The sequence below is a fragment of the Prionailurus viverrinus genome, chromosome B4 (genome assembly GCF_022837055.1).
Source record: "Prionailurus viverrinus isolate Anna chromosome B4, UM_Priviv_1.0, whole genome shotgun sequence".
NCBI lineage: Eukaryota > Metazoa > Chordata > Mammalia > Carnivora > Felidae > Prionailurus > Prionailurus viverrinus.
The window spans coordinates 33,249,740-33,277,448 of record NC_062567.1 but is presented as its reverse complement, the minus strand read 5'-3'; the positions used below and the strand labels follow the sequence as shown (position 1 = coordinate 33,277,448).

Sequence of the window (27,709 nt, the reverse complement as noted above, 5' to 3'; positions counted from 1 at the left end):
TCTGTGCATAAATGACTGTGTGGGGACTTTCTTTGTGTGAGAACTAGGAGTCTTAAGGAAGGCAGATTGAGAAAAATTGGATTTGTAGTCAACACTAATCACTTAACTTCGAAAGGGAAAGAATTACCCATAATCCCACCATTCTGATGCAATCTCAGTTAACATTCTCTTGTCTCATAGTCCAGTGTTATTGTTTTTCTTAGGTATTTTCTTAGGTATTTCTTTCTTAGGTATTGTCATAACTGTGATACATGCACATTAGTGCACTTAAAAATTTCTACTTTCTGGGCGCCTGGGTGGCTCAGTTGGTTAAGTGTCTGACTTTGGCTCAGGTCATGATCTTACAGTTTGTGAGTTCGAGCCCTGCGTGGGGCTCTGTACTGACAGCTCAGAGTCTGGAGCCTGTTTCAGATTCTATGTCTCCTTCTGTCTCTGCCACTCCCCTGCTCACACTCTGTCTCTCAAAAATAAATAAATGAAAAAAAATTTTTTTAATTAAAAAAAGAAAAAAATTTCTACTTTCTTAAAAATGTACTATTATGGGGCACCTGGGTGGCTCAGTTGGTTAAGCAGCCGACTTCGGCTCAGGTCATGATCTCGCGGTCCGTGGGTTTGAGCCCCGCATCGGGCTCTGTGCTGACAGCCTGTTTCAGATTCTGTGTCTCCCTCTTTCTTTGACCCTACCCTGTTCATGCTCTCTCTCTGTCTCAAAAATAAATAAATGTTAAAAAAAATTTTTTTAAATGTACTATTATATCCCACCTATGAAACTGACAAAATATTTTTTTTTTGTGTCCTTTATAAGGCAGTTATATTATTTTTATGGCCTTTTACCTTGGTGGTAAAGGGTGTTTGTCTTTAGACCTAATTTGAATGCTGCTCAGTAGCTATGTAATTTCCCACAAATCACTTAACCTCTTCTCTAAGTGTTCCTCATTTGTTAAATGGCAATAATAAAACCTGCAGCAAAGGCTATTGTGCAGATTAAATATAATAAGGTATTTAGTGCACTTAACCCTTTGCCTGGCATGTAGGAAGTGCTAAATAAATGACAGTAGCAAAGACATTCTTAGTGGCTGTGATACAACCCTGGAATATTTATGAGATCCATTGATGCTACTATTTATTTTATAGATTTTTCCTGCCTCCTAATAGAGTAACATTACTTTTTTTTTTAATTTTTTTTTTAACGTTTATTTATTTTTGAGACGGAGAGAGACAGAGCATGAACAGGGGAGGAGCAGAGAGAGAGGGAGACACAGAATCTGAAACAGGCTCCAGGCTCTGAGCTGTCAGCACAGAACCCGACGCGGGGCTCGAACTCACGGACCGTGAGATCATGACCTGAGCCGAAATCGGACGCTTAGCCAACCAAGCCACCCAGGCGCCCCTAGAGTAACTTTACTTTAATTGCACAGGTAACCCACAATCCTAGTAATTATTTTTTCCTGCAGCAAAAGAAATTAATCTTCTTTTCTGAATCTCTAATTGAATTGTTAAAGTTTACCAGTAGTGCCTGAGCAACAATATAGGTACCTCTCCAAGGCCTCAAGGCATGGGATGTTAGCCATACATATTAAGTCAGACCTGATTACCTTTAAGGAGCACCCCATGATGGCAGGTGACTTCTTCTTCTGGAGTTTTCTGACCTGAAGGTGATTTTCAGGCAATAGTAAGAAGTAGAAACCACCACCTCTATACTGGAGTCTAAAGTAATTCTGGACACACTTGAAAATTACGTAAGTTCCACAGAGGCAAAGACCTCTTAGACTACATGAGAAAGTTGTAAGTAATTTGGGAGAGAAACCTTTCTCTTGATGTATTCTTAAGACATCATTTATACTGTTCCATAGGTACATCCTACATTTCTATAGTTTCTGCTGAATGATTTAAGGTGACATTGTCCTGTGACTCATGTGATTTATTTCTTAGACTCAGAACTACGGTATTTTAAATGTTTCTGGAACATATGCTCTCAGATCCTTTTAAAAAATTTTTTCTAAGTGTTTTATTTATTTTTTTTGAGAAAGACAGAATGCAAGTGGGGGGAGGGGCAGAGCACGGGGGAGACACAGAACCCAAAGCAGGCTCTAGGCTCCAAGCTGTCAGCACAGAGCCTGATGTGGGGCTCAAACCCACAAACCGCAAGATCATGACCTGAGCCAAAGTTGGACGCTTAACCGACTGAGCCACATGGGTGCCCCACCATTGGTCCTTATCTTAATGATTATGAGCATTTGACTAATGGGGAAGAGCTGTCTTTCTCCTGTTTGAGGTGCAGTTTGTGATTGAGACATTCTTCCTGGACAATAAAAATACCCTTACACTTTGTGCAAAATAAATGTTTTCACATCTCAGTTGATTTTCACAGTCATCTGAAAATGTGGAGACCCTGCAGAGCTCAGTATATATTTATCAAATGAAAAAGCTGGTGAGTTTTTACCATAAAGGGAAGTTGCATATAATTTGTTTAAGTTTTTATACATTAGTACCAGATATTTTTAATCTTTTAAATTCTTCTGTACCTTAACAGGTTATTTATCCTATAATCTGACTCTATTCATGTGTATCAGTTTTCCAGACTGATCTAGCTCCAGTCAGTATCTAGTGCACATTCTAGAATATGCCATTAAGTTCACCATGCACACCCACCAGTTACCATATGATAGGGTCCCCTTTTAATAGTTTTGGAAGACAGGCTTAGCAGTTGCCTATTATATCACATTTTTATTTTGTGGAGTTATGTTTTGGAGGACATGATTTGAATCACATTTTATCTGAACTATTAAACAACAATCTTGTTACAATAGGGTTCTACAGTATTCCTTTCATTAACTTGTCCTCAGCTTCTCACTAATTTGTTATTTTCTATACACTCTCTCTGTCTTTAGGATTACTATCTGTTTTGGGTTAAAGGAATATTTTCTGAAATACAAAAATGCATCATCAACCAAAACAAAAGAGTTATTCTCCATTGATGTGTCTTCCTCCTTCTTCCTGATCCGAAGATGACGAGGCTAAAGTTTCCAGCTGGATTTGGCAGTTAACATTTCTGGGATAAATTAAATGAGCACACTTGATTGAGGTGTAGCTGGACTATATCACTGTCTTCCTATTATCCTGGGAGATCAAAGCAGAGCACAAAATGGGGCTTAGTCTTTAAAATATTTGAAACAGATGGCTGGTTCTTTTTGGTGAAAATTCAGGTTTTAAGGCAAACCACTTGTTAGCAAGACTTCATTTCTTTTCATTGAAAGATAGTCAACATTGAATATGTACCACTCTTTCTTCCTCAATTTCAAGACTAGAATTACAAACTTTTTGTATGAGGAGGGATTTGGCAAACCTAGAAAGCACTTGGACTGTCTGCGTTCCTTTTCATGTGAATATAAAATAAGTTATTCAAATTTTGCTTTTGTCATTTTGGATATTAAGTGAAAACATCTTAAATGTTTAAATTTTCATAGTCATTTTGTTGGTGGGTCACTATTTAGAATCTAACATTCATATTGTTATATCCTCCAGAAATTGAATCAGAATGTTTATCCCTCACTTCATGTTTTAATAAGCTGAAAAGCACATTCTCCATACTCCTTTATCATTGACATCTGGGTCCTAAGTTCACATAGAATAATTCCATAAGTGTGGTTTGAGGTTTTTATTGTTTGGTTTAAAACTGACTGAAATGAGAAAATAAAGTCAAAAATATTTTTTGGGAGTCTACTTCCAATCCAAATACTGCACTAGGTATATGGATTAAAATATATGTTTCAAGACAGTAAAACAAATACTAAACCACATTTTCTCCAACAGAAAAAATTTTACAAGGTACAGTAGGAAAACCCAGGCCTCTCCAAGAAACTCAAGGTTTCACAGAGAAGGTGACAGTGAGCTGCCTCTTGAAGGAGCAGTTCTCATTTGCCAAACAGATATAATTTTAGACAAGGAAGCATAAACAGCATAACAAATTTGGTATACTCTTAGTAGTTCACTGTGGATAATGCTTAAGGTGTAATTAATTATTTCTACATAACATATTACCCCCAACTTGTCAGCATAAAAGATAATAAGCCTTTGTTATCTCAGAGGTATCTGTGGGTCAGGAATTCAGGAGCCACTTAGCTGGGTAGTCCTTACTTAGAGTCTCATGGGGTTACAGTCAAGATGTCAGTTGGGACTGCAGTTATCCAAAAGCTTGACTGGGAATGGAGCATTCAATTTCAAGATGGCTCATCTACAGTTCATGTTGGCTGTTGGCAAGAGCCTTCAGTTCCTCCCTGTATGGATCTCTCCATAAGGCTGCTGGAATATCCTCGTGACATGGTGGCCAACTTCAGCCAAAATGAATGAATCTGGAGAAGAGAATAAGGAAGAAGCCACAAATGCCTTCTGTGACCTAGAATCAGAGGGTACATACCAGCACTCTTACCATATTCTGTTTCTTAGAAGCAAGTCACTAAGACCATCCCACATTTAATGGAGCAGAGTATCTCAGGCTCTACTTTTTGAAGAGAGGCATGTCAAAAGAATTTGTAGAGTTATTTTAAAACACCAGAGAGTATCAGGGTAGGAGGAGGGCAAGCCATGAAAGCTGGTGCAGTCAGCAGGTAGATCATGAAGACCTTAGTATGCCATGTAATCTGTACAGGATGGACAGAAAGAGAATACTGGAAACGAGAAGGTCAGTTAAGATTAGCTTCTTATTTTGTCTTGGAGAGTGATGCTGAAGGCCTGAATAGATGCAAGGATGGAAGAGTTAGTAAAGTGGGAATATATTCATTATCAAGAAACTTTGGTTCTTCTAAGAAATGTCTCCAACTGTTTCCAATCTTCTTTGGGTTAGAAAATAGAGAACGTAGTATAAAAGCCCAGTTATGGTTTAGGAAGTTAACTTGCCCACAGGAACTATTCAAATAAAAAGCAATGAATAAAGCCAAGGGGAGAAGCATCAAGCTGTGATCCACAGCCACTAGCTGAGTAACATAGCTCCTAACCATGTTTACAAGTCAGGTTACCTCTCCAGGTCTTGAATTTTTCATTTAGAAAGTAGGGCAAGGAGAAGGGGAATAGATTACCTACATGATCTTTAAAATTCCTCCCATCTTTTAGCTCTGTACTGAAAATGAGTACAAGATGCTGTTTTGGTCCAATTAGTGTTTCACGCTTGTTTAACCTTGAGAATGTTTGACTCTATAGAAATATTTGACCTATTCACAAACATTTAAATCAGGATATACCAGTGTCAAGGAATTTTCACTGAATTTTTGCGGGAGCTGAAACTAAGTTAATTCTATTTAATTTCTTTATCAGTGTTCCATACATGTAATTGAAAATGGCTAACGTTTTCAATATTCTTATTCAATATTCTTATTCTAGTATTTTGCTGAATCATTTTAGTATCCTTTCTTTTCCATTTGCCTATTGCCAAATTCACTTTTCTATAACATCAACGTTTTATTTTATGTTAATATCACTATTGATGCAAATAATATTCATTATGAATTGATTCTTTTATATATATATACGTATATATATATATATATATATTTTTTTTTTTTTTTTGCATCATGATAAGTGTACTCTCTTTAATCCCCATCCTCTATTTTTCTCATCCTCCTACCCCCTCCCCTCTGGTAACCATCAATGTGTTCTCTATAGTTAAGTCTTTGTTTTGGTTTGTCTCTCTCTCTTTTCTTTTCCTTTGCTCATTTGTTTTGTTTCTTAAATTCCATATATGAGTGAAATCATATGGTGTTTGCCTTTCTCTGACTGACTTATTTTGCTTAGCATAATACTGTCTAGCTCCATCTAGGTCACTGTGAATGGCAAGATTTCATTCTGTTTTACGGCTGAGTAATAGTCCATTGTATATATATACACCACATCTTCTTTATCCATTCATCTTTCAGACACTTGGGCTGCTTTCACAATTTGGCTATTTTAAATAGTGCTACAATAAACATAAGGGTGCATGTATCCCTTTGCATTAGTGTTTTGGTTTTGTATTCTTTGGATAAATACCCAGTAATGTGATTACTCGATTGTAGGGTAGTTCTATTTTCAGTTTTTTGAAGAACCTCCATCTATTTTTCACAGTGGTTACACCAGGCTACATTTCCACCAGCAGTGCATGAAGGTTCCTTTTTCTCCACATCCTCACCCATACTTGCTGTCTCTTGTGTTCTTGATTTTAGCCATTCTGACAGGAGTGAGGTGATGTCTCATTGTAGTTATGAATTGAATTTTTTAATGGTAGTTATTATTTATTTCTTAACTAATCTGTGAGACAGTTATAAGAATTTCCTAATATTATAGTTACCCCACTGTCTGGAATTGATCTATTGTACGGATTGGCAAAGTTTTGGGTAAAGGTTTGTAGATTAAAAGCAACCATGGGTAATATGTAAATAAATGAGCATGACTCACAATCTAATATAACTTTATTTATGGATGCTGAAATTTGATTTGTATGTAATTTCCATATGTCACCCAAATATTCTTCCTCTCATTTTTTTCAACCATTTGAAAATGTAAAACCCATTCTTAGAAGATGGATTACAGAAAAACAAGCAGTGATGTTAAATTTGGTCCACGGACTGTAATTTACCAGCCTCTGGTCTATTGCTGATCCAGCTCTTCTTTGTTTTTCTCATTACTCCGCATCCCGTGGTTGTCTCACCATCCACGGTTGGTGGTGGAGCGAAGCACAGTGATAGGGTTAAAATGTCTTAGGGATCAGAGTGTCAGCTAAAATTATCAAGAATAACTTGTATTTTACATCTATTCAGATCTATTTTATAGATGATGAAACAGATTCTTGAAAATAGTAATAGTTAAAAAAAATAATAATAGTTAATAATTATTGAACAAGTTTCCTCTGTGGTAGACACATGGATCATTACAATCACATAAAATACACTGTCCCCAAAGTAGCTTGTCCTTGGTCTCATAGCTAGAATGTTGCAGAGCCTGGAGTTAAACCAGTCTGTCTCCAGAGCCCATGCTTTTAACTACTGCACAGTATTGCTCCATAGTTCTGTACTTCCTCACAGAGTTTTTGGTACAATGCAGACATTTTATAGCCACATAATGTGAGGAATACAAATCTGTCTTTCTGGTGAGGACAGCCTCTGGGTGAAAAAGCCTTTTTTCACCAGTCTTTGAAACTGGATGCCCAGTAATTAACATTACCAGCCAAGAGCCTACATGCTTATGGCTGCAGTGTTTGAATGAGTCATGCTTGTGGCCACAGCCAGCTACATTGCCTTCCCTGGCAGTAAAGAATGGAGACTACTGTGTCTGCTTGGATTATAGTGCTATAAAGTATAAGATGCCCTAGCAGCTTTTTCTGGAGAAATATTCAAGTCGATAAGATTCTTAGTAAGATCGTAAGATACAGAAGACCATCTAAGTTACTTTAATTCCATGGCTAATTAGCAAAAATTTCATGAGTGAAGTAACTAACATGAGAGCAGATAAGGCAAGCAGCCAGGCAAACAACTCTGCTTTCCTAGAAGGTACAAGTTGTAATTGCTTCAGGAGACACTGGGATGCAAGAGTTCTAGTTTAGAGGAGCCTGGCCCCTGTAATCAAACCGCATATTGTGTGTGTGTGTGTGTGTGTGTGTGTGTGTGTGTGTGTGCGCGCACGCACGCGCACGCACACGCACGCATGTGTAACATGTGAACCTGATGCTCTATTGTTGTGCACAAAAAAAGTATGATTGTTTAGATGGGCATGTTAATTAAATCAGAGCTGAAAACCTTCAGGTACATAGAATGTACAGCACTGAACTCACAAGATAGTCTGAGACACAAATGTCAGCCTTAGGATGGCTTTGCAGTATTCTTTGAAATGGTACATCTGGGAAATGGTATATGGATGGTGTATTAGATAGATGAATACAGAAGTACACCAGACCAAATGGCTTGAGACTTAATTGTTTAGGTGAGAATGGCAGAGACCTTGCTGCCTGTGGATGATCTAGGGCTTTCTAATTGTTGTCAGCAATAGCATCTCATACAGAAGATTACAGCTGCTGAAGCCTACAAAGCAACTTAGTGTAAAGAATCCCCCAGAATTGAGGGATGCATATATTTGGGCAGATTGCTTGAAGCGTGGAGAGAGCTGTTCCTCCTGTTAGTTGCTGTGAAAGTCTATGACATTAAAAGTATACTCCCTGGGGCGCCTGGGTGGCGCAGTCGGTTAAGCATCCGACTTCAGCCAGGTCACGATCTCGCGGTCCATGAGTTTGAGCCCCGCGTCAGGCTCTGGGCTGATGGCCGGAGCCTGGAGCCTGTTTCCGATTCTGTGTCTCCCTCTCTCTCTGCCCCTCCCCCGTTCATGCTCTGTCTCTCTCTGTCCCAAAAATAAATAAAATAAAATAAAATAAAATAAAATAAAATAAAATAGTTGAGAAAAAAAGTATACTCCCTGGAAAGAGACCAAGGAAAAGCACTAGTGACATGAACAGATTAACATGGTAAAGAAAAGGTGTGTTCTACATTCTCTTGTTGCTTTTCCTCTTTGGTTGATTTTCAGAGTTGGAGTTTCCACTGCACTTTTTCATTGTTTCCTATTTTCTAAGCCCAATAAAATATTAGGTACTCTGATTATTTTAGAAACATGGTCTCTGTCCTTTGTGTTTCCTATGAAAACTGCTATAGAATTGGATGTGGGTCCATATGTATGGTAGCTTTATCATGAGTACCAAAAGCTGGAGCTAGAGGCTTGTAGATGAAACAAATTAGGAAGATTCTGTACAAACGTACCTTTTTCCCCCACTGTCAAGTCACTTTATAACTATACTAAGAGCCTCCTTCCTCTGTAATATCGTGTAACTTTACCTTCTTGCAGTCTAGATACACCCCCATTTCTAATTCCTTGGAACTTTCTCCCTTGGTCTGTTGGCACTCCATTCTTTTACCTGCAAGTACTCCGCTGCTCTTCTCTTAGGATCTGTCAGCTGTGTCACAGAGTGTGTTGCTCTTTCCTCTGTTCCTCAGTTTCCAGTGGGACTGCTGCACTCTGCCACTGTACTTCAGAGCTGATCTTCAGTCAGCACTTACTGAACTCTGTATTGGATCAGAGGGAATCTGGGCACATGAATCCTTCTTCCAAAAATTGGGTCATATATACACAAAAAGGCTTGATTTGCCCCAGGTTACTTAATCCTGAATTCCTCTGGCTGTTAACTTATAACAGGATTTCTGGTATTTTGTCATAGTAACTTTTCTATCCTCAAATAATAACAGCTTTGCTTAAGCATCAACTACTAGTAATAATGTAATGGTGATATCTATCAGAGTTTGTGCTTTGCTAAGCAATTTTAACTTTCAGAGAGGAGGAGGAGGGGAGATTAATTCAGTGACTATTTGGGAGGTTTTATTCTGAACTAAAGAAAATGGGTAGAGAAAACCATCTTCTTAATTTTTGTTTTTCCCAAATCCTTTTTTTTTTTTCCACCCAAAGCCTGGGTTACTCCCAAGGTAAAAGGGTAATGTCTGGAAATCATTAATCCATGGGATTTGTTCACGGTGTATAAGATTTTCAGAAAGAATTTGCTTTTTAAATATGATTTCCTGATTGACTACGGCAGACATAAATCCAGGAAGGACGGCTCTGTCAGAGCAGCCAAGATCCCTTTCCAATTCTCAGATATCTGACATTTTTTGGTATGTATGTGTGGAGTGGAAATACAGATTCTTCGTGTGGGTAGGTCAGGAGGAGAGAGAGGTAGAAGAGGAAAGGAAGAGAATGATGGTGCTACTGTGGCTAAAATAGGGCACCTTTCCTGGAATTAGCCTTAGCTCACGGGGGGCCTAGCTTTATTTAATGTATACTACTGAGAAGGAGAAGTTAAAGAGACAGACACCCTGTGTCTCCTGTCCTGGTACTGGTTTCAGTTCTTGAAGTGCTCTTTTATGATATTCAGAAACACTTCCATCCTCTCAGTTTGCAGATTTCTAAGCTGTGCTAAACCTGAATATAATGGCTAAGGGCCATTTTGCTCAGATCTTTCCTTCCATCTTGCCCTTGCCGTCCTCTTCCCACTGCAAGGATATCCGTGTGCCTTCTTATACACACCAAATCATGTGTCTAACCTGTCACAGTTTGTTTCCTGGTTATTTCTAACTTTAGCATTAAGAGATCAAATTCCTATATGAAAATTAGTTCTTCTCTAAATAGCAGAAATACCCATTTCTGATATCTCTCCACAGCTATAGATATTTTCCCCTGCGTTCCAAATGGTAGATAAACTCTCCTCTCCCACCTGTACCCTCGTAGGGGGTACATTCTTGTTAAGCACTGTTTGATGAGGAGCCATGTCTACCATGTCTGTCTTCAGATAGAATGAGCCCCTCAGTGGCCACAGCCTATCAGTGAGCATTCTATAGTAGACTTCTAAATATCTGCATGGTCCTGCTGTGTTTGATTTGACACTAGAGTTGAAATAATAATGTGACTAATGGCAAACTATCTCTGTCTACTCCTCCAACTCTTTTAGGTGTGTACACACACACACACACACACACACACACACACACACACACACACAGCTTTAACCTGACCTTAAAATAAGCTAATCACAAAACAGTCTCCTCCAGAGACTGGCCTCTGGGAGCCCTTATACAGATATGTTATCAAATCGCATAGTTACTAGATAATCATACTTGGCCCTTTTCTTCTCCATATTCCTGTAGACTAGACTATGAGAAGGAGCTAGTGGATGTGTTCCCTATAATGTACATTCTTTGTTAGATCATTCCCTATTTATTGAAAGACTGTCAAAGCCAGGAGGTTCCTTTTGTTTACCCTGGGTACCTCCACTTGGCTTTCTCTTCCTCTTCCAGTGCAGTTGGTACATTGCATTGGAAAGAGAAGAAAATGAAATGTTGTGATAAGGTTGTTATTGTGGTTTGCCCAGCAGGCAACAAGCATGTTGCTGTTTTTCAGATCCATCTGTCTAGCAGACATGTAATAATGCCAAGAAGTGTTGTTGTGCATGACTGCAACAAACAATTATAGCAGGAGTACTTTAGGCCCCACACCTCAAAGGATCAGAATGGAGTGTGAGTTATTAATTTCAACACTCAGGTAGGTGCACAGGCATGCAAGGAGTTGAGGCCACCATTTTTGCTTGCGGCCAACTGCCTAACTAGTTTTTCCTTTTCAATGCAGCATCAGTATTCATTTGGCTCACATGTTCCAAAAGTGTGAACCTCTTTTCTCCCTCTTCTGCCTCATTTTTCTCCCCCATGCCTGGATTTTTTTCCCTGTAATTTCTCATTCATGAGTGAATAGCCATGGAACTTTAGTATAGAATGGGGTGGTCACTTACCTGTTTTATTGTGTACACTTTTAGGTGTACACACAAATACTTAACCCCTACATTGTTCACTAAAATACAATAAATGATTTATTGTGGAGAGGCAAGCCTTCAGCCAAGAACTGAATTGAAGATGCTTTCCCATCTTTATTAGCTCTTAAGAGCGAGGAAGAATTTTGGAGCATGCACCTATTCTTAGCATTTCTTAATCTAGCAGAGTGGGTGGTTTTCTTGAATCTAGTTCTCTTTCTCTCATCTGACCATATCTTCAGGGTGCCTACTATGTGTCCCCCTGATTGGTTAGCTTGTAGTAGCTTCTGTGCCTCATAGTAGCATTCTCTCCACCTAATGTCCATTTATCTGCACTTCTTCATTTGTACATACTTGTCTGCCCCCTTATTGGTAAATGATCTTATTTTCACGTATCTTACAAATTTCCAAGTGTTAAAGCAGGTACTTGAAATACCTACAGCTTTTAACATCCTCCACGAGCATATGAATAAAAGGGCCCAGTGGGAGATGCCCTTCCCTTACCAGTGGGCAGGCCCGCAACACTCTGCTGTATTTGAGTAGCATTTATTATACTGCATAAAATAGGATAGGTTTTAACTAAATGAAGAGTAACTAGGCAAAATATAGTTAGCAGCTCTGTAGTTCAGATTTCAAGATTCATTTTATTCTGTACCCTGTTTCCTGTCTCCTTACAACTTTGAGTACAGATTTTTTCTCTCTCTCTCTCTCTATCCAGATCAAGAAGTAGAAAATGTTTTGTTTTGCTGAAGTGGTAGTATATACTTAAAGAAAAGTTGACAACGGATTTCTGAGCCATGAAACTAAGAGGAAATGACCACATGTTATTTAAAAATTTTTTAATGTTTATTTTTGAGAGAGAGAGAGAGAGAGAGAGAGAGAACATGAGCGGGGAACAGGCAGAGAGAGAGACACACACAGAATCTGAAGCAGGCTCCAGGATCTGAGCTGTCAGCACAGTCTGACATAGGGCTTGAACCCACAAATTGTGAAACCATGACTTGAGCTGAAGTCAGACACTTAACCAACTGAGCCCCCAGTTTTTTATAAAATGATTACCACTTTTGTTTGTACTTCAAAACCTGTAGCCTTTGGCAATTTTGATAGACACATTTAAACTTTAACAAACCATAAAGCCTTTTTAAAATCTAAAACCTTTGAAGACAGTTTTTACTTTAAGAACTAAATATTTCTGTTTGTAGTAAGATTTCTTTTTTTTTTTTAAATTTTTTTTTTTTTCAACGTTTATTTATTTTTGGGATAGAGTGAGACAGAGCATGAACGGGGGAGGGGCAGAGAGAGAGGGAGACACAGAATCAGAAACAGGCTCCAGGCTCTGAGCCATCAGCCCAGAGCCTGACGCGGGGCTCGAACTCACAGAGCGCGAGATCGTGACCTGGCTGAAGTCGGACGCTTAACCGACTGCGCCACCCAGGCGCCCCTGTAGTAAGATTTCTGATTAACATTTATTCATCTCAGTGACCCAATAGTCCCTGAACCTGAATTCCTAGTGTAACTGAGTATTTACTATTCCTTTCCTTTACTCAGTGTTAAAGAAAAAAATTATCCATTCCCTTTTTAAAACAGTAAGACAGACTTTATTCAAGACAACTGTGATAGGGATAGGAAGCAGTGCAATGGAGTTGTTCAGTGGGGAGAAAGATTGTGCTTAACAATCTTTGAACTGAATACGGTAAGGAAAACTGGAAATTCATGGCCAAGAAGCAGGGTTGGGATCAGTATATGGACACTTACCAAGACAAAACACCAGGGATAAGGGCACATTCTGGCTAAACTGACCTAATAAGATCCTTGCTGAAGGCAGGCCAGCGATCACCTGGAGAATGAGGGAGGATGAGGAACCTTATCATATATTGAGAGTAATCAGATATCAAGGATGAGAGATTCTTGATAAACCAATTTAGCAGAATTCTTGATAGAGCTAGACAATGTAGAGATGAGCCCAAAATTAGGGCCAGTTGAGAAGAGAGTTCAGGGAGAACCTAACTAAAGTTTGGTGAGAATCTTTGCCACCAGTATATAGATAGATAACATAATGAGAGGGTTAAGTGAGCCTAAGTGATTCCCCAGTCCAAATATTTCATTTACTATAGTAGTAATAGTAGGTCATCTGTAAGGGAGGCTGAAAGAACAGATTCTACTTCCTATAACACACCTATTTTAGGTACTTAGAAAATATTTATGATATAAATGATTGTTTTGCTTTTGTCATGATTTTTATTTTTGGTTTAGGAGACAAATACAGGAAAGTCACATTCTATAAAATTTGGGGAGTCAAATAGTTAAACATGAAAGATAGTTAATGAAGTAAGGGTTAGGATTTGGAGCCCTTAACTTTAACTTGCCTTTAACTTTAGGTTATCTGTTAATTTTTCCTGGAATTTTGGAAGTTTATTAACTTACCCCTAAAAGAAAGGCAGCTATGCTATACTAGAATTGTTTTTCAGTTACTAGCCCTCTAAGTACAAAGTAAGTCTAAAGCTATTCTCTCTCTTGCAGGAGAAGTGTCTAGTGAGGGCCATTCTCAAAAGTATATTTTTTTCTATTTGGTAGGGTTAAAAATGGGTAAGACTGTACCACCAAAAACATTTAGGGAATCCATTAATTTTCCTTCTGTTCGGGCTTCAAATGAGAAAGCTAATTAAGAAGTTGGATCTCAGAGACCATTAAGAATAAAAAACTTGAGGAGTGCCTGGGTGGCTCTGTTGGTTAAGCATCTGACTTCAGCTCAAGTCATGATCTCGAGGTTTGTGAGTTCAAGCACGCATCGAGCTCTGTGCTGACAGCTCAGAGCCTGGAGCCTGCTTCGGATTCTGTGTCTCCCTTGTTCTCTGCCTCTCTCTCTCTCTCTCTCTCTCTCTCTCTCTCTCAAAAATAAACATTAAAAAAATTCTTTTAAAGAAGAAAAAACTTGAATTTTATAACCGTATATATGAAGACAAAGTTAAACTAAGCTTCACAGCACAGCACAGAGGTTTATTTAGCAATTTGTTTGCCTGAAGTTGATTTCAAAAGTAAACTTGAAGATAAACCATGAATTTATGCATTTTAATTCTTGTATACACTCAACACATTAGCTCCATTATTTCATGACTTTTTTAATGTAGAGTAGAACCACACCTTATTCTTAATATTCCCACCAGCTAAAACTAGATATGGCATGGCACAAAGCCATTCACTAAATGTTTGTTAAGTGAATTATATAACTTTTTAGTTTCAATATATGTCATTTGATATACTATATTTTTTGAAAGAACTCTATTCTTTCACAAATAACTGCATTTAAGTAAGAACATAACACAAAATTCCAGACTTTTGTAAAGAAACTTAACACTAGCCTTCATCTTTCTTATCCTGAAGTATATAATTGGCCAAGAAGATAAACTTAGTTATTGAAGGAAAAAAGACTTTGAGACTAGATTGATTAATATTATTTATTTATTTATTTATTTATTTGGTTCTTTTTTTTTTTTTTTTTTTTTTTTTTTTTTTTACTTTTTAGAGTTAGCCCTCTGCTGGAGCCTCTAGACAAAAATACAGTTAAGAGACTAATGTCTCTAGGCAGTTACTGTTATTTGTTCTGGGACTTTCTTGATACACCTACACTGGGGGACAGAAGTGTAATGATAACCCAGTGAGAAATCAAAACTACCACTAGCATTTTTGCCATTAATATATGGGCAGGTGAACCTGTCTCTGAAGACTTCAGCAGCAGATATAAAGAGGAACAAGAAGATTTTATAGACAATTAAGGGTAGTCAGCTAGCCACAGAAGAATCACAGCAAATGTAAAAATAATTTTCCAGGAACACAGTAAATGATGGATAAATGTTAGCTTTTTTAAAAATGGCATCTTCAGGGCATCTGGGTGGCTCAGTCACCCTTAACTTTAAGTCACTTAACTAAGTGTCTGACTTCAGGTTAGGTCATGGTCTCATGGTTCTTGAGTTCAAGCCCCACATTGGGCTGTCTGCTATCAGTGCAGAGCCTGCTTCAGATCTTCTGTCCCTCTGTCTCTTCCCCTCCTCCTACTCACTCGCTCTCTCCCCAAAATAAACATTTTTAAAAATGGCATCTTCTTGGGGTGTCTGGGTGGTGCTTAGTCCATTAAGTGTCCAACTCATGATTTGGGCTCAGGTCATGATCTCAAAGCCCCACATTGGGCCTGTGCTGGGCATGGAGGCTGAGATTCTCTCTCTCCTTCTCCCTCCCTTCCTCATGCTTGCACTCTCTCTCTCTCTCTCTCTCAAAAATAAAATATTTTTTAAAGTGGCATCTTCTTGGGGTGCCTAGGTAGCTCAGTTGGTTAAGCATCCGACTGTTGATCTCAGCTCAGGTCTTGATCACAGGGTCATGAGTTCAAGCCCCATGTTGGGCTCCACACTGGGCCTGAAGACTACTTTAACATAAATAAATAATAAATAATAACAAATGGCATCTTCCAAACAGCAAAATACTAGTTACCCCAAAATCTTAAGTTCCAAATAATATTGAGTACCTATTCACTCAGCCTTTATGATGAAGCTACACCATTCCTTTTTAAATGAGTGCCTAGGGTGGATGGCTGGATGGCTCGGTTGGTTCTGACTCTTGATTTTGGCTCAGGTCACGATCTCACAGTTTATGGGTTCAAGCCCTGGTGTCGGACTCCATGCCGGCAGTGTGGAGCCTGCTTAAGATTCTCTCTTTTCTCTGTCTTTGTCCCTCCCCCGATCATGCTCTCATATCCTCTCTCAAAATAAATAAGGATATAAATAAAAAACAAAATTAAAAAAATAAAACCAGTGCCTAGAATGTGTTACAACGAACTAATCTATACTTAAAGTGTCTGACAAAGAAACAGTAGAGGGAGAAGAGAAAAGGAGGCTAAATAATGGACTAGTTAAAAGTCTTTCACTGTGCACATTCCATCCTGGTATTGAAGAGTCAAACGGTCTAAGAAAGTGTGTTCAGATATCATAGATACACGGGTTGCAGAAATGGAAAACTGGAATTTTCACTCACAGTCTACACTGAACAATACAGGAGCAATTCATCTGTCTTCCAAAAGACCTTTACCCATCTAATCTCACTTAAGTGGAAAGGAGGTTAAAATAAATATCTCAGAAGATCACTGTCCTCTGTCACCATATGTCATCAAATGCTGGCCTCTGAAGTCAGTTTGAGAATCTAGTACATAAGCAAATAAATCCTTTAGAGAAGAAACAAAGCTATCAGTAAGTCAACCAAAAATATCTTATCCCTTTTTGTAATTTAAATTCTTTTCCTTAATAATTTGGTAAATATTAAGACTAGGGGAACATTGCCTTTTGGCATTACATTTGATACAAGCAGAAATTAATCTTGATAAGTTCATTTTTTAACTTCATTTTGACAAAAAAAGATGTATAACTATTTTTCTGCATAGCTATGGAATTAAGCCTGACCACATTTCTGATAGTTTTTGGTAGGACTTCTTGCCAATGTACTGAGGTTGCATGTGGACAGAAGACATAACTTACAGATCCTGTAAGGCATCCTCATTCCACTTGACAAGCGTCCCTTTTGCCTCTTGAGATTAGGCAGTGGCAGTTCTACCTTGTGGGAAATGCAATTTCTTTTCTAAGTGGCCTGCCCAAGTCAGATAGGGGGAAAAGGAAGAGATAAGGGCATTTCCCACATGATTGACGTGGTTAAATGTGTCCCAGAGAGGCCAAAGTGATTTTTTTAAGAGGGTAGATTTGAGAGCTGTGCTACTTGGGCTGTTTCCTATGCCTTCACATAGTAAGCCCTATGGGGTTTTTGTTTTGTTTTGTTAAAGCAATTCCTTTAGCCATGGGAAGAAAGGACAGACATCTGGGCTGTTGCATAGATGAATTTTTATTCTGGAAAGAAATTCAAATTCCATCATTTTTTAACTTTTCAATTTGGACTTTGAGGAATTATAGAGTGCAAAAGACTATCATGTTTTTTAGTCAGTTAGCACTTCAACATGAAATGCATTTAAATCAATTTAAATTTACCTTTAAGAACAAGGACCTGAAAAATAAGTTTTTTCATTTCAAGTCATGTAGTAATGGGGTAGTATTTTTCTAAATGTCATTTACTATCAGAAATTTGACTTTTCCATTACTACCATTTATCACATTGTCCCCTTCCTCTGTGGTCATATTCTTTCATGCCAGTTTGCTTATTCAAACAGTAATTACCTAAAATATCAGCTTTTTCAGCCTTGCAGCCCAGATGTGATAACATCTATAGTACCCCCCCCAACACACACACACACACACAGAATAAGTGGTAGTCCCAAAAGTGAATTCCCCCTCCCCCGCCAAATTTTTTTTATCAATGGAAGACAAGGCCAAGCTAAAAACAACAACCACGGGATAGAAGGAACATATTTAAAGATCATAAAAGCCATTTATGAAAAGCCCACAGCTAACATCATCCTCAACGGGGAAAAACTGAAAGCTTTTTCCCTGAGATCAGGAACACGACAAGGATGCCCACTCTCACCGCTGCTGTTTAACATAGTGCTGGAAGTTCTAGCATCAGCAATCAGACAACAAAAGGAAATCAAAGGCATCAAAATTGGCAGAGATGAAGTCAAGCTTTCGCTTTTTGCAGATGACATGATATTATACACGGAAAATCCGATAGACTCCACCAAAAGTCTGCTAGAACTGATACAGGAATTCAGCAAAGTTGCAGGATACAAAATCAATGTACAGAAATCAGTTGCATTCTTATACACTAACAATGAAGCAACAGAAAGACAAATAAAGAAACTGATCCCATTCACAATTGCACCAAGAAGCATAAAATACCTAGGAATAAATGTAACCAAAGATGTAAAGGATCTGTATGCTGAAAACTATAGAAAGCTTATGAAGGAAATTGAAGAAGATTTAAAGAAATGGAAAGACATTCCCTGCTCATGGATTGGAAAAATAAATATTGTCAAAATGTCAATACTACCCAAAGCTATCTACACATTCAATGCAATCCCAATCAAAATTGCACCAGCATTCTTCTCGAAACTAGAACAAGCAATCCTAAAATTCATATGGAACCACACAAGGCCCCGAATAGCCAAAGGAATTTTGAAGAAGAAGACCAAAGCAGGAGGCATCACAATCCCAGACTTTAGCCTCTACTACAAAGCTGTCATCATCAAGACAGCATGGTATTGGCACCAAACAGACACATAGACCAATGGAATAGAATAGAAACCCCAGAAGTAGGCCCACAAACGTATGGCCAACTCATCTTTGACAAAGCAGGAAAGAACATCCAATGGAAAAAAGACAGCCTCTTTAACAAATGGTGCTGGGAGAACTGGACAGCAACATGCAGAAGGTTGAAACTAGACCACTTTCTCACACCATTCACAAAAATAAACTCAAAATGGATAAAGGACCTAAATGTGAGACAGGAAACCATCCAAACCTTAGAGGAGAAAGCAGGAAAAGACCTCTCTGACCTCAGCCGTAGCAATCTCTTACTCGACACATCCCCAAAGGCAAGGGAATTAAAAGCAAAAGTGAATTACTGGGACCTTATGAAGATAAAAAGCTTCTGCACAGCAAAGGAAACAACCAACAAAACTAAAAGGCAACCAACGGAATGGGAAAAGATATTCGCAAATGACATATCGGACAAAGGGCTAGTATCCAAAATCTATAAAGAGCTCACCAAACTCCACACCCGAAAAACAAATAACCCAGTGAAGAAATGGGCAGAAAACATGAATAGACACTTCTCTAAAGAAGACATCCGGATGGCCAACAGGCACATGAAAAGATGTTCAGCGTCGCTCCTTATCAGGGAAATACAAATCAAAACCACACTCAGGTATCACCTCACGCCAGTCAGAGTGGCCAAAATGAACAAATCAGGAGACTATAGATGCTGGAGAGGATGTGGAAAAACGGGAACCCTCTTGCACTGTTGGTGGGAATGCAAACTGGTGCAGCCGCTCTGGAAAGCAGTGTGGAGGTTCCTCAGAAAATTAAAAATAGACCTACCCTATGACCCAGCAATAGCACTGCTAGGAATTTATCCAAGGGATACAGGAGCACTGATGCATAGGGCCACTTGTACCCCAATGTTCATAGCAGCACTCTCAACAATAGCCAAATTATGGAAAGAGCCTAAATGTCCATCAACTGATGAATGGATAAAGAAATTGTGGTTTATATACACAATGGAATATTACGTGGCAATGAGAAAAAATGAAATATGGCCTTTTGTAGCAACGTGGATGGAACTGGAGAGTGTGATGCTAAGTGAAATAAGCCATACAGAGAAAGACAGATACCATATGGTTTCACTCTTATGTGGATCCTGAGAAACTTAACAGGAACCCATGGGGGAGGGGAAGGAAAAAAAAAAAAAAAAGAGGTTAGAGTGGGAGAGAGCCAAAGCATAAGAGACTGTTAAAAACTGAGAACAAACTGAGGGTTGATGGGGGGTGGGAGGGAGGAGAGGGTGGGTGATGGGTATTGAGGAGGGCACCTTTTGGGATGAGCACTGGGTGTTGTATGGAAACCAATTTGTCAATAACTTTCAGAAAAAAAAAATAAATAAAATAAAAACAACAACCAAAAAAAAAAAAAAAAAGAAAGAAAAGAAATAGGGCTACATTGTGTGGAGGCCTCAGGGATGTGGTGTGTTATGGTTCTAGTACCATGACTAGGCAGTTTAGTTATTGAAGTGCAAAGTGTGCATGCATTTAAGGGAATATTGCCTTTATATTGCTTTTAAAGATTATGCTTTGGAATTCTTTATAAAATTTTCTGCAGTGAGTATGCGTTTGTGGCCAGAAATAAAATACAATTCTTTTTGAGAGATTGGTGATGTTAGTGAAAAATTGTCCAACTTCCCCACTCTCTAAATCCTCTGCTTTATTCAAAGAGTCCCTTCCTTCTGTGATTGGCAGGGCCAATATGTCTATCATAGGTAGGAAATGCCAGCACAAACTGGTACCATGAGCCTGCTGATTAGGGGTTTCTTATAGAACCCAAGAGCTTTCCATACCAGCACCTAAGTGTTTAACCTTTATCCTTATAGAATTGTGTGTATGAGTTTAAAAAACAAAATAATGCTAAGTTGATTTACTTTCTCTGGTTTGTCTAGCCAGGCTTCAACTTCTATAATATGTAATACTAGATAGGCCTAACCTCTGAACTCTGATCTCTTTAGTAAGCTAAAGATTGTTTTAGTCACTATGCCCTGGCTCTTCCCTCTCTCTTTTTTTTTTTTAAGTTTTTATTTATTTTGAGAGAGAGAGAGCACAAGTTAGGGAGTGGCAGAGAGAGAGGGAGAGAGAAAGAATCCCAAGCAGGCTCCACACTGTCCAGATGCAGAGCCCGATGCAGGGCTCGAACTCACGAACCATGAGATCATGACCTGAGCTGAAGGTGGATGCTTAACCGATTAAGCCACCCAGTTGCCCCTGGCTCTTCCCTCTCAATTATTTCATGGAATTAATATTAGAAAACACAGGAAATGTGATGTATTTATAAAGCCACCGTTAAAAACCATGTTTTTCCAGGAATAGGTAATGTTTGAATAGTACTCATAATGTTTATAACATTAAATGGATAAACAGTGTATCAAGCAAAATATGAAGTGTGATACTGTTAAAGTTGGTTTATATAAGTTTATTAGAAGACTTAGAAGAAAATCACCCAACATTGCAAATGGTAATGCCTATAGCCTATTTTGTCACTTCTTTTATACTTTTTCCCCATATTTTTCAGAGTAAATATGTATTAATTTCATAAAATATGTAAAACTTTATTCATTTAAAAAAACTCTTAAAGAGAAATAAAGGAAAGCAGCAGGAGCAGGCCTCTCGGGAGCCAGGGAGAAATCAGTGTCACTTTTGAAAGTAATGCCAGTCCTTGTTTCTGTAAAGAAGATTACTGAGCTCCTTTATTCATTAGGTGGGTTAGAGGTGTCCTGTACATGAAAAATGCCAGCCTAGTGACATGTAACAGGTGCAGACCTCTGCCTTTTAAGCCCTGGGAACATTTTGAGAATTGCCAGCATTTTGGTGGAGCTTCGCAACTCTCACAGCTGCTATGTATCAAGCAGGTGCTGCTCTAACATTTCCTCGTTCTGAGATGTGAGATCTGGCCCAACTCTTCCTAAACACGCCAGGCTTTGACCAACTACCAAGTACCTGACCAGAGTATTGTCATGAGAGCTGTCAAATGAAATTCTGGGGTAGAAGTCATCTGTCATGTGCTTCCAAGTGGAATCAAGGGATAGTTATTCATCCAGGGTAAAGGGAATACCAAAAAAAAAAAAAAAAAAAAAAAGTGCAGGACTGTTTTTCAAGATAAACATCAAACCAGTGTTACAACTGAGAGAATTTCAGAGAGTCCTTGGCTGTGAGTCAGGTGTTTGGTGTTATATAAGAATTTATCAATCACTGTTTAAAAAGAATATTGGATACCTCTGTGAAATGAATGAGGGGCGCTTAAGCCAGGATGAGGCAGATTTAGTAATGAGTTCACTCATCACATCTCATGGCCAAGAAAAACTTGCACCTTCTCCAGAGACAGAATTTTTCTTCCATTCCGGGAGGTGAAGGAACACATGAAGTATATGCTGTCCAGGCTTTCAGTGAGCAAATTTCGCTAGCATTTTTTTTTTGTAACCTCTTATAAATAAACGGGAAGAGAAATCATGAGGTAACTGGAGTCTTTCTGTATCATGAATGTCATCGTGGTAAAAACAAGTTAGTCCTGTGTTTAATCCCCTGCCTAAGTACGGAACTCTCAGTTTCATCTTGATAGACTAAGCCAGCATTCCCTACCTGTCTCCCAAAAGGGGCTTTAGATGTGACAGTGTAAATGTGCAAGTGTGTGGAACTGTATCTTTTTATAATCCTGAAGATTTCAGTGGTGGTTAGAGCAGTTTGAGTCTTTGGCCAGTTTTCTTTGACTTGGAAGACAAAGATATTTGAACTTCTTGTTTCAGATTGACCTTGAGTTTCCTCAATTTTTTCACTTCAGATCATCCAGCCCCTCTTAGAACTTGACCAGAATAGAAGCAAATTAAAGTTGTATATTGGACACCTGACAGCCCTCTGCCATGACCGAGACCCCCTGATTCTTCGTGGACTCACTCCACCAGCTTCCTATAACTTGGACGATGACCAGGCAGCTTGGGAGAATGAGCTGCAGAAGATGACCCAGGAGCAGGTAAGTCTCTCACTTGAACTTTGACAAGACACTGTTAAAATTCAGCTGCTATTTAGATTGATGCAGTAGGAGCTACCTTTGGAAACTCAGTGTCCAGATTCAGGATTCTTAGCAAAGGGTAGTTCTTCAACAGATAATAGGAATTACCATTTGCAAAAGTACCACTTTATTCTTCCCTCAGTGTGACTTGCTCAAGTATCAAAAAGGGCTGCTTAGCACTCCCAACAATAGCCAAATTATGGAAAGAGCCTAAATGTCCATCAACTGATGAATGGATAAAGAAATTGTGGTTTATATACACAATGGAGTACTACATGGCAATGAGAAAGAATGAAATATGGCCCTTTGTAGCAACGTGGATGGAACTGGAGAGTGTTATGCTAAGTGAAATAAGCCATACAGAGAAAGACAGATACCATATGTTTTCATTCTTATGTGGATCCTGAGAAACTTAACAGGAACCCATGGGGGAGGGGAAGGAAAAAAAAAAAAAAAAGAGGTTAGAGTGGGAGAGAGCCAAAGCATAAGAGACTCTTAAAAACTGAGAACAAACTGAGGGTTGATGGGGGGTGGGAGGGAGGGGAGGGTGGGTGATGAGTATTGAAGAGGGCATCTTTTGGGATGAGCACCGGGTGTTGTATGGAAACCAATTTGACAATAAATTTCATATATTGGGAGGAAAAAAAGGGCTGCTTAGAAAAGAGAGGGTTAAGGACAGTCTGCTCATATGCCATGTGTTGTTTCATAGAAGCGATGACCACTGATAATTATGGGTACTGAAGGAAAATCTGAGTTAAGGATACTTGGATAAAGGATTCTTGACAAGTCAGTAGCATATATCTTCAGTTGTCTCTAGGGAACAGTGGGTTACAACACACTTAAGTTTTTAAGTAAAAGAACCATTCGATGAATTAGTTTATGTTGCTTCCCATGCTACATTTTCTGCCTACTGTTGCCTGTAAAATACCCAGTGATTCTCTTTTATTCATATTGTGAATATGAATTATTTTTTGTTCCTTTGTTTAATAGAGAAAGGCTATTCTGGACAGAAAAACTGTGAATAAAAGAAACATAAAAATGAATGAGGAGAGCTATAGAGAGCAGACATAGAAAGTGAAGGAAAGAAAAGTTGAATAAATACAGAGAAAGAGAACAGTTTTTAAAACATTAAGTCTAAGCTCCTTTTGTTCCTAGTTTATAGATGGGGTTGATGATATCCCTAACTAGGCTATAATCATACTAACCAAGAGACTTAACTGCACTGGTGGTGTAAATTTACTAAAATTCTGCAGAATTTTGAAGCAGTATGCTGTTGTCCAGCTAAATCCTTGCTATTTGTTAAGCACTATTTGTTCACTTACAATGTGTGAAGGAAAGTTGTGTTAAATACAGATACTTCCATGGTATAATGTTGAAGACAGCAGTATTAACCCACAGATCAAGAAATGCAGACTGGAGTTGTAGAGCCGTACTTACTTACCCCTGATATGGATATTGCCTCAAAGAACACATATTTAACAGCCTAATTAGTTATCTACCTCACTTATTTAATTAGTAAAAAGGTAAGGCCTGCCTCTCAAATGTAGCATGTTGCCATAGAAATTTTTATTTCTCTCTTCTTGAAAGAGAAAAATCCAAAGGACAGAATGAAATTGGATTCCGAGTAGCTCCTTTGGATGTTAATAACCATGTAGTGAAGATGCAACTGAAAGCCCACTGGAAGCAGAACACATGGCTGGTTAATTTTCAAAACTTTTACTTCAGGAGCACATAGGTGGCTCAGTCGGTTGAGCGTCTGACTTCTGCTCAGGTCATGATCTCATGGTTCAGAAGTTCGAGCCTCACGTCAGGCTCTGTGCTGACAGCTCCGAGCCTGGATCCTGCTTCAAATTTTCTCTCTCTCTCTCTCTCTCTCTCTGCCCTTCTCCCACTCGTGCTCACTCGCTCTCTCTCAAATAAACATTAAAATTTTTTTATTTAAAAAACTTTTACTTCAAAATTTTACAGAAGAACAATGCTTCTTAAAGCACTGACCATAGTAATGTATCAAAGTTTAACCAGCATTAAATTATTTCTTTGTGTAACAGCCTGTCTTTGAAATGAAGAAAGTATTTTAGCTTAGTTCCATTTTTCAAATATGCTTGAATGGGCTTAACTCAGTCTCTCTAAGGGGAAAAAAAAATCTCCAGGATGAGACCAAAATCGAAAATTTCGAACTAAGAATTTTTCAAAAAGTTTTGAGTGAATGAAACCAGGAATTCACTAATAGACTTGCATTACACGTTATGTTAAAATCAAGCTACTGTAAACATCAAAACAATTTTGCTCATATACATGAATTGTGTTAATATGTTTCTTCTTGATTGAGAATGTGCTTCAGTCACTGAAGTTATTACTTGAAGTGTGTGAAGTTGTATCTTTAGCAGGCTTCCCTGGAAAACCTGGGAAACAGGGGACTTAGGTTATCTGTAAAAGAATACAGCAACCAACACCACCTTCTATTGGTGGAGAAACCAATCAATTTTCTGCCTCACCACAAGTAAGAATTTAAGGGAACAATGCAGGCTATTGAGAAAGATGACCCTTAATACTACAAAATGATTTGTCTATGAAAGTATTATGTTCAAGGTTTGACTTTACTTTTTGAAGCCCTAGAAACATATGACATGAATCACTGCCAGATACACCCATTGGTTTATTTTATGTGTATGTATTCTGTTTACATTTTTGTTTTGGGGATGTAGAGTCTTCTGCAACTGACATTTGTTATCCAAATCTGTGTGTCCAGTGTATTTCACTGTCCCCAGTAACACCCTCATGAGGACAGGACAGGAATCTTGTCTATATCAAGAAAGATGCTTAGCGTATAGTATCTGCTCAGTAAATATTTGTTGCATGAATAAGACACAGAAGACAGTAGGGTAAATTCTGTACTCCTTATCACATCCTACAAGACTTTCTTTCATTTGGCTTATTTATTAAATACACATCCCTTCTCATCCTAGCCGTGAAGCATACCCAGCCATTTCGTTTTAAACTATTTACAGTTTCTATACTTCTGTCCTTTTGCTCATATTGATCCTTGTGCCTAATGTGCCCTTCCCTACTTTGTCTCCCTGCACAGTACCTAAATAGGAATCTGAGTTTTTTGTTTTTGGGGGGTTTTTTTATGTTTATTCATTTTTTAGAGAGTGTGAGCAGGAGAGGGACAGAGAGGGAGCAGGGAAGACAGAGGATCTGAAGCTGGCTCTGCACTGACAGTAGAGATCCCCTTGCAGGGCTTGAACTCATGAACCGTGAGATCATGACCTGAGCCGAAGTCAGACATTTAACCAACTGAGCCACCCAGGCATCCCAGGAATCTGTGTTTTTAAGCTCAGCTAAGACATCATTTCTTCTATGCATCCTTTCCTGAAACCCCAGGCAGAATGTGCTGCTCCCTCTTTAGGGTTTTTGTAGTACCTGTAACACTTACACTTACTTGTTTTCATATCTGTCTTCCCATTTTAAGCTTTCTGTCTGTTGAAGACATGAGCTATATAATTTTCATCTTAAAATTAGCACCACATCAACAAGTACCACTTGCTCAGTAACTTAAATGAGTGAGTGAATTCTAGTGAGTTCTGCGTAGTTTACTAGTTTGTATTTCATATTTGAGATTCTTATTTCTCCAACTACAAAAGATCCTTCACTGCCAGAACCATGTCTTATATTTCTAAAGTGCCTAGATGTATAGAGAATAAAGTGCCTACATGTATAGAGAATGTTTACTATACTTAGCTGATTATTTATTTGGCAATCCAAGACAGTTTTCTCAGTGCCATTCAGTAGCTTTGGATAGTCTGACTATTGATGTCAGGAACCCTTCAGACTCATCCTGAGTCATAATCCTATAATCTACAACCTCCTGGCCTATAGAAATATAATCTTATTTATAAGATTTATTTATAAGAGTTCCTGGAATTTCTTTTTTTTACTCACTGGTTTTGGTTTATGTATCCTGAAGCTCTGTTATTGAGTGCATATACATTAACGATTATTATATCTTCTTGATGAATTGATTCTTTTATCATTGTGTGTCTTTCTTGAAATCTGATGGTATTCCATGTGCTTTGCCTGATATTAACATAACCGTTCTAACTTTTATTAGGTTAGTGCGTGCATGGTATATCTTTTACCATATATTTGCTTTTAAGCTATCTATGTCTTTATATGTGAAATGAGTTTCTTGTCACAGGTATATACTGTCTAGTATATATCCCACCAACCCAGAGGGCACAGGTCTAGGGAGAAGGGCTGTCTCTTCCTCCTTGGTTCCAGAGGGCAAGGCTACCTCCTAGGTTTCAATAGGCTAGGCTATCACCCAGGGCCAGAGGGGTGGAGTTGCCACCCCAGTGGGCCTGGAGGACAGAGCATCCAGCCAGAGAGGATTATTCTCAAGCCTTAAAATCTAGTGGAATTTGCCCTGTGAGGTTTTGAATTTGCTTGGGACCCATGATCCCTTCTGGAATAGGATTGGCTAGCCTATGCCTGTCCCACCATTGTATTTTAGAAGTAGATAATTTGGTTTCAACAGGTTCACATCTACAGAGGAATTTTTGCCTCAAGGTGAATCATACCTTGAGTCTTTTCCACATTTGATTTAGATAATATTTAGATGAGATTTGTAGTTTAGAGTTGAGGCTGAACTGAGTTAAGACTTTTGGGCTGTTGGGGGATGCCCAGCTGGCTCAGTCAGAGGAGTGTGCAACTCTTGATCTTGGGGTTATAGATTTGAGCTCCAGGTTGGGTATAGAGATTACTTAAAAATAAAATCTTAAAAAAAAAAAAAAAGGACTTTTGAGCTATTGGGATGGGGGTAAATGTGTTTTGCATGTGAGAAACACATGGAGGTGGGGTATTACAGGCTGAATTATGTCCCCTCAAATTTTTATATTGAAACCCAAACTCCAAGAATGTGACTGTATTTGGAGACAGAGCCTTCAATGAAGTAATTAAGTTGAAATTAGACTGAGAGTGCAGGCCGTAATCCAATCTGACTGGTTCCATATAAGAAAGAAGAGATTAGAACATATGGAGAAACACTAGGGGTATTGTGATCACAGAGGAAAAAAAAAACATGTGAAGACACAGA

General features: G+C 38.5%; 1 protein-coding gene across 6 annotated transcripts in view; it reads left to right on the top strand.

Annotated features, from left to right (window-relative positions):
* The window catches only part of ERC1 (ELKS/RAB6-interacting/CAST family member 1), a 532,268-nt gene that overhangs the window by 464,150 nt on the left and 40,409 nt on the right, over positions 1 to 27,709 (top strand). For 4 of the 6 annotated variants that reach the window (XM_047866436.1, XM_047866437.1, XM_047866435.1 and 1 more), the window contains one exon: positions 22,387 to 22,575. In XM_047866436.1, coding sequence (XP_047722392.1) covers positions 22,387 to 22,575 — 189 coding nt within the window. Of the gene's footprint in view, positions 1 to 22,386; positions 22,576 to 27,709 lie in introns of those variants that run through there. The other 2 variants (XM_047866441.1, XM_047866440.1) reach the window with 1 other exon arrangement.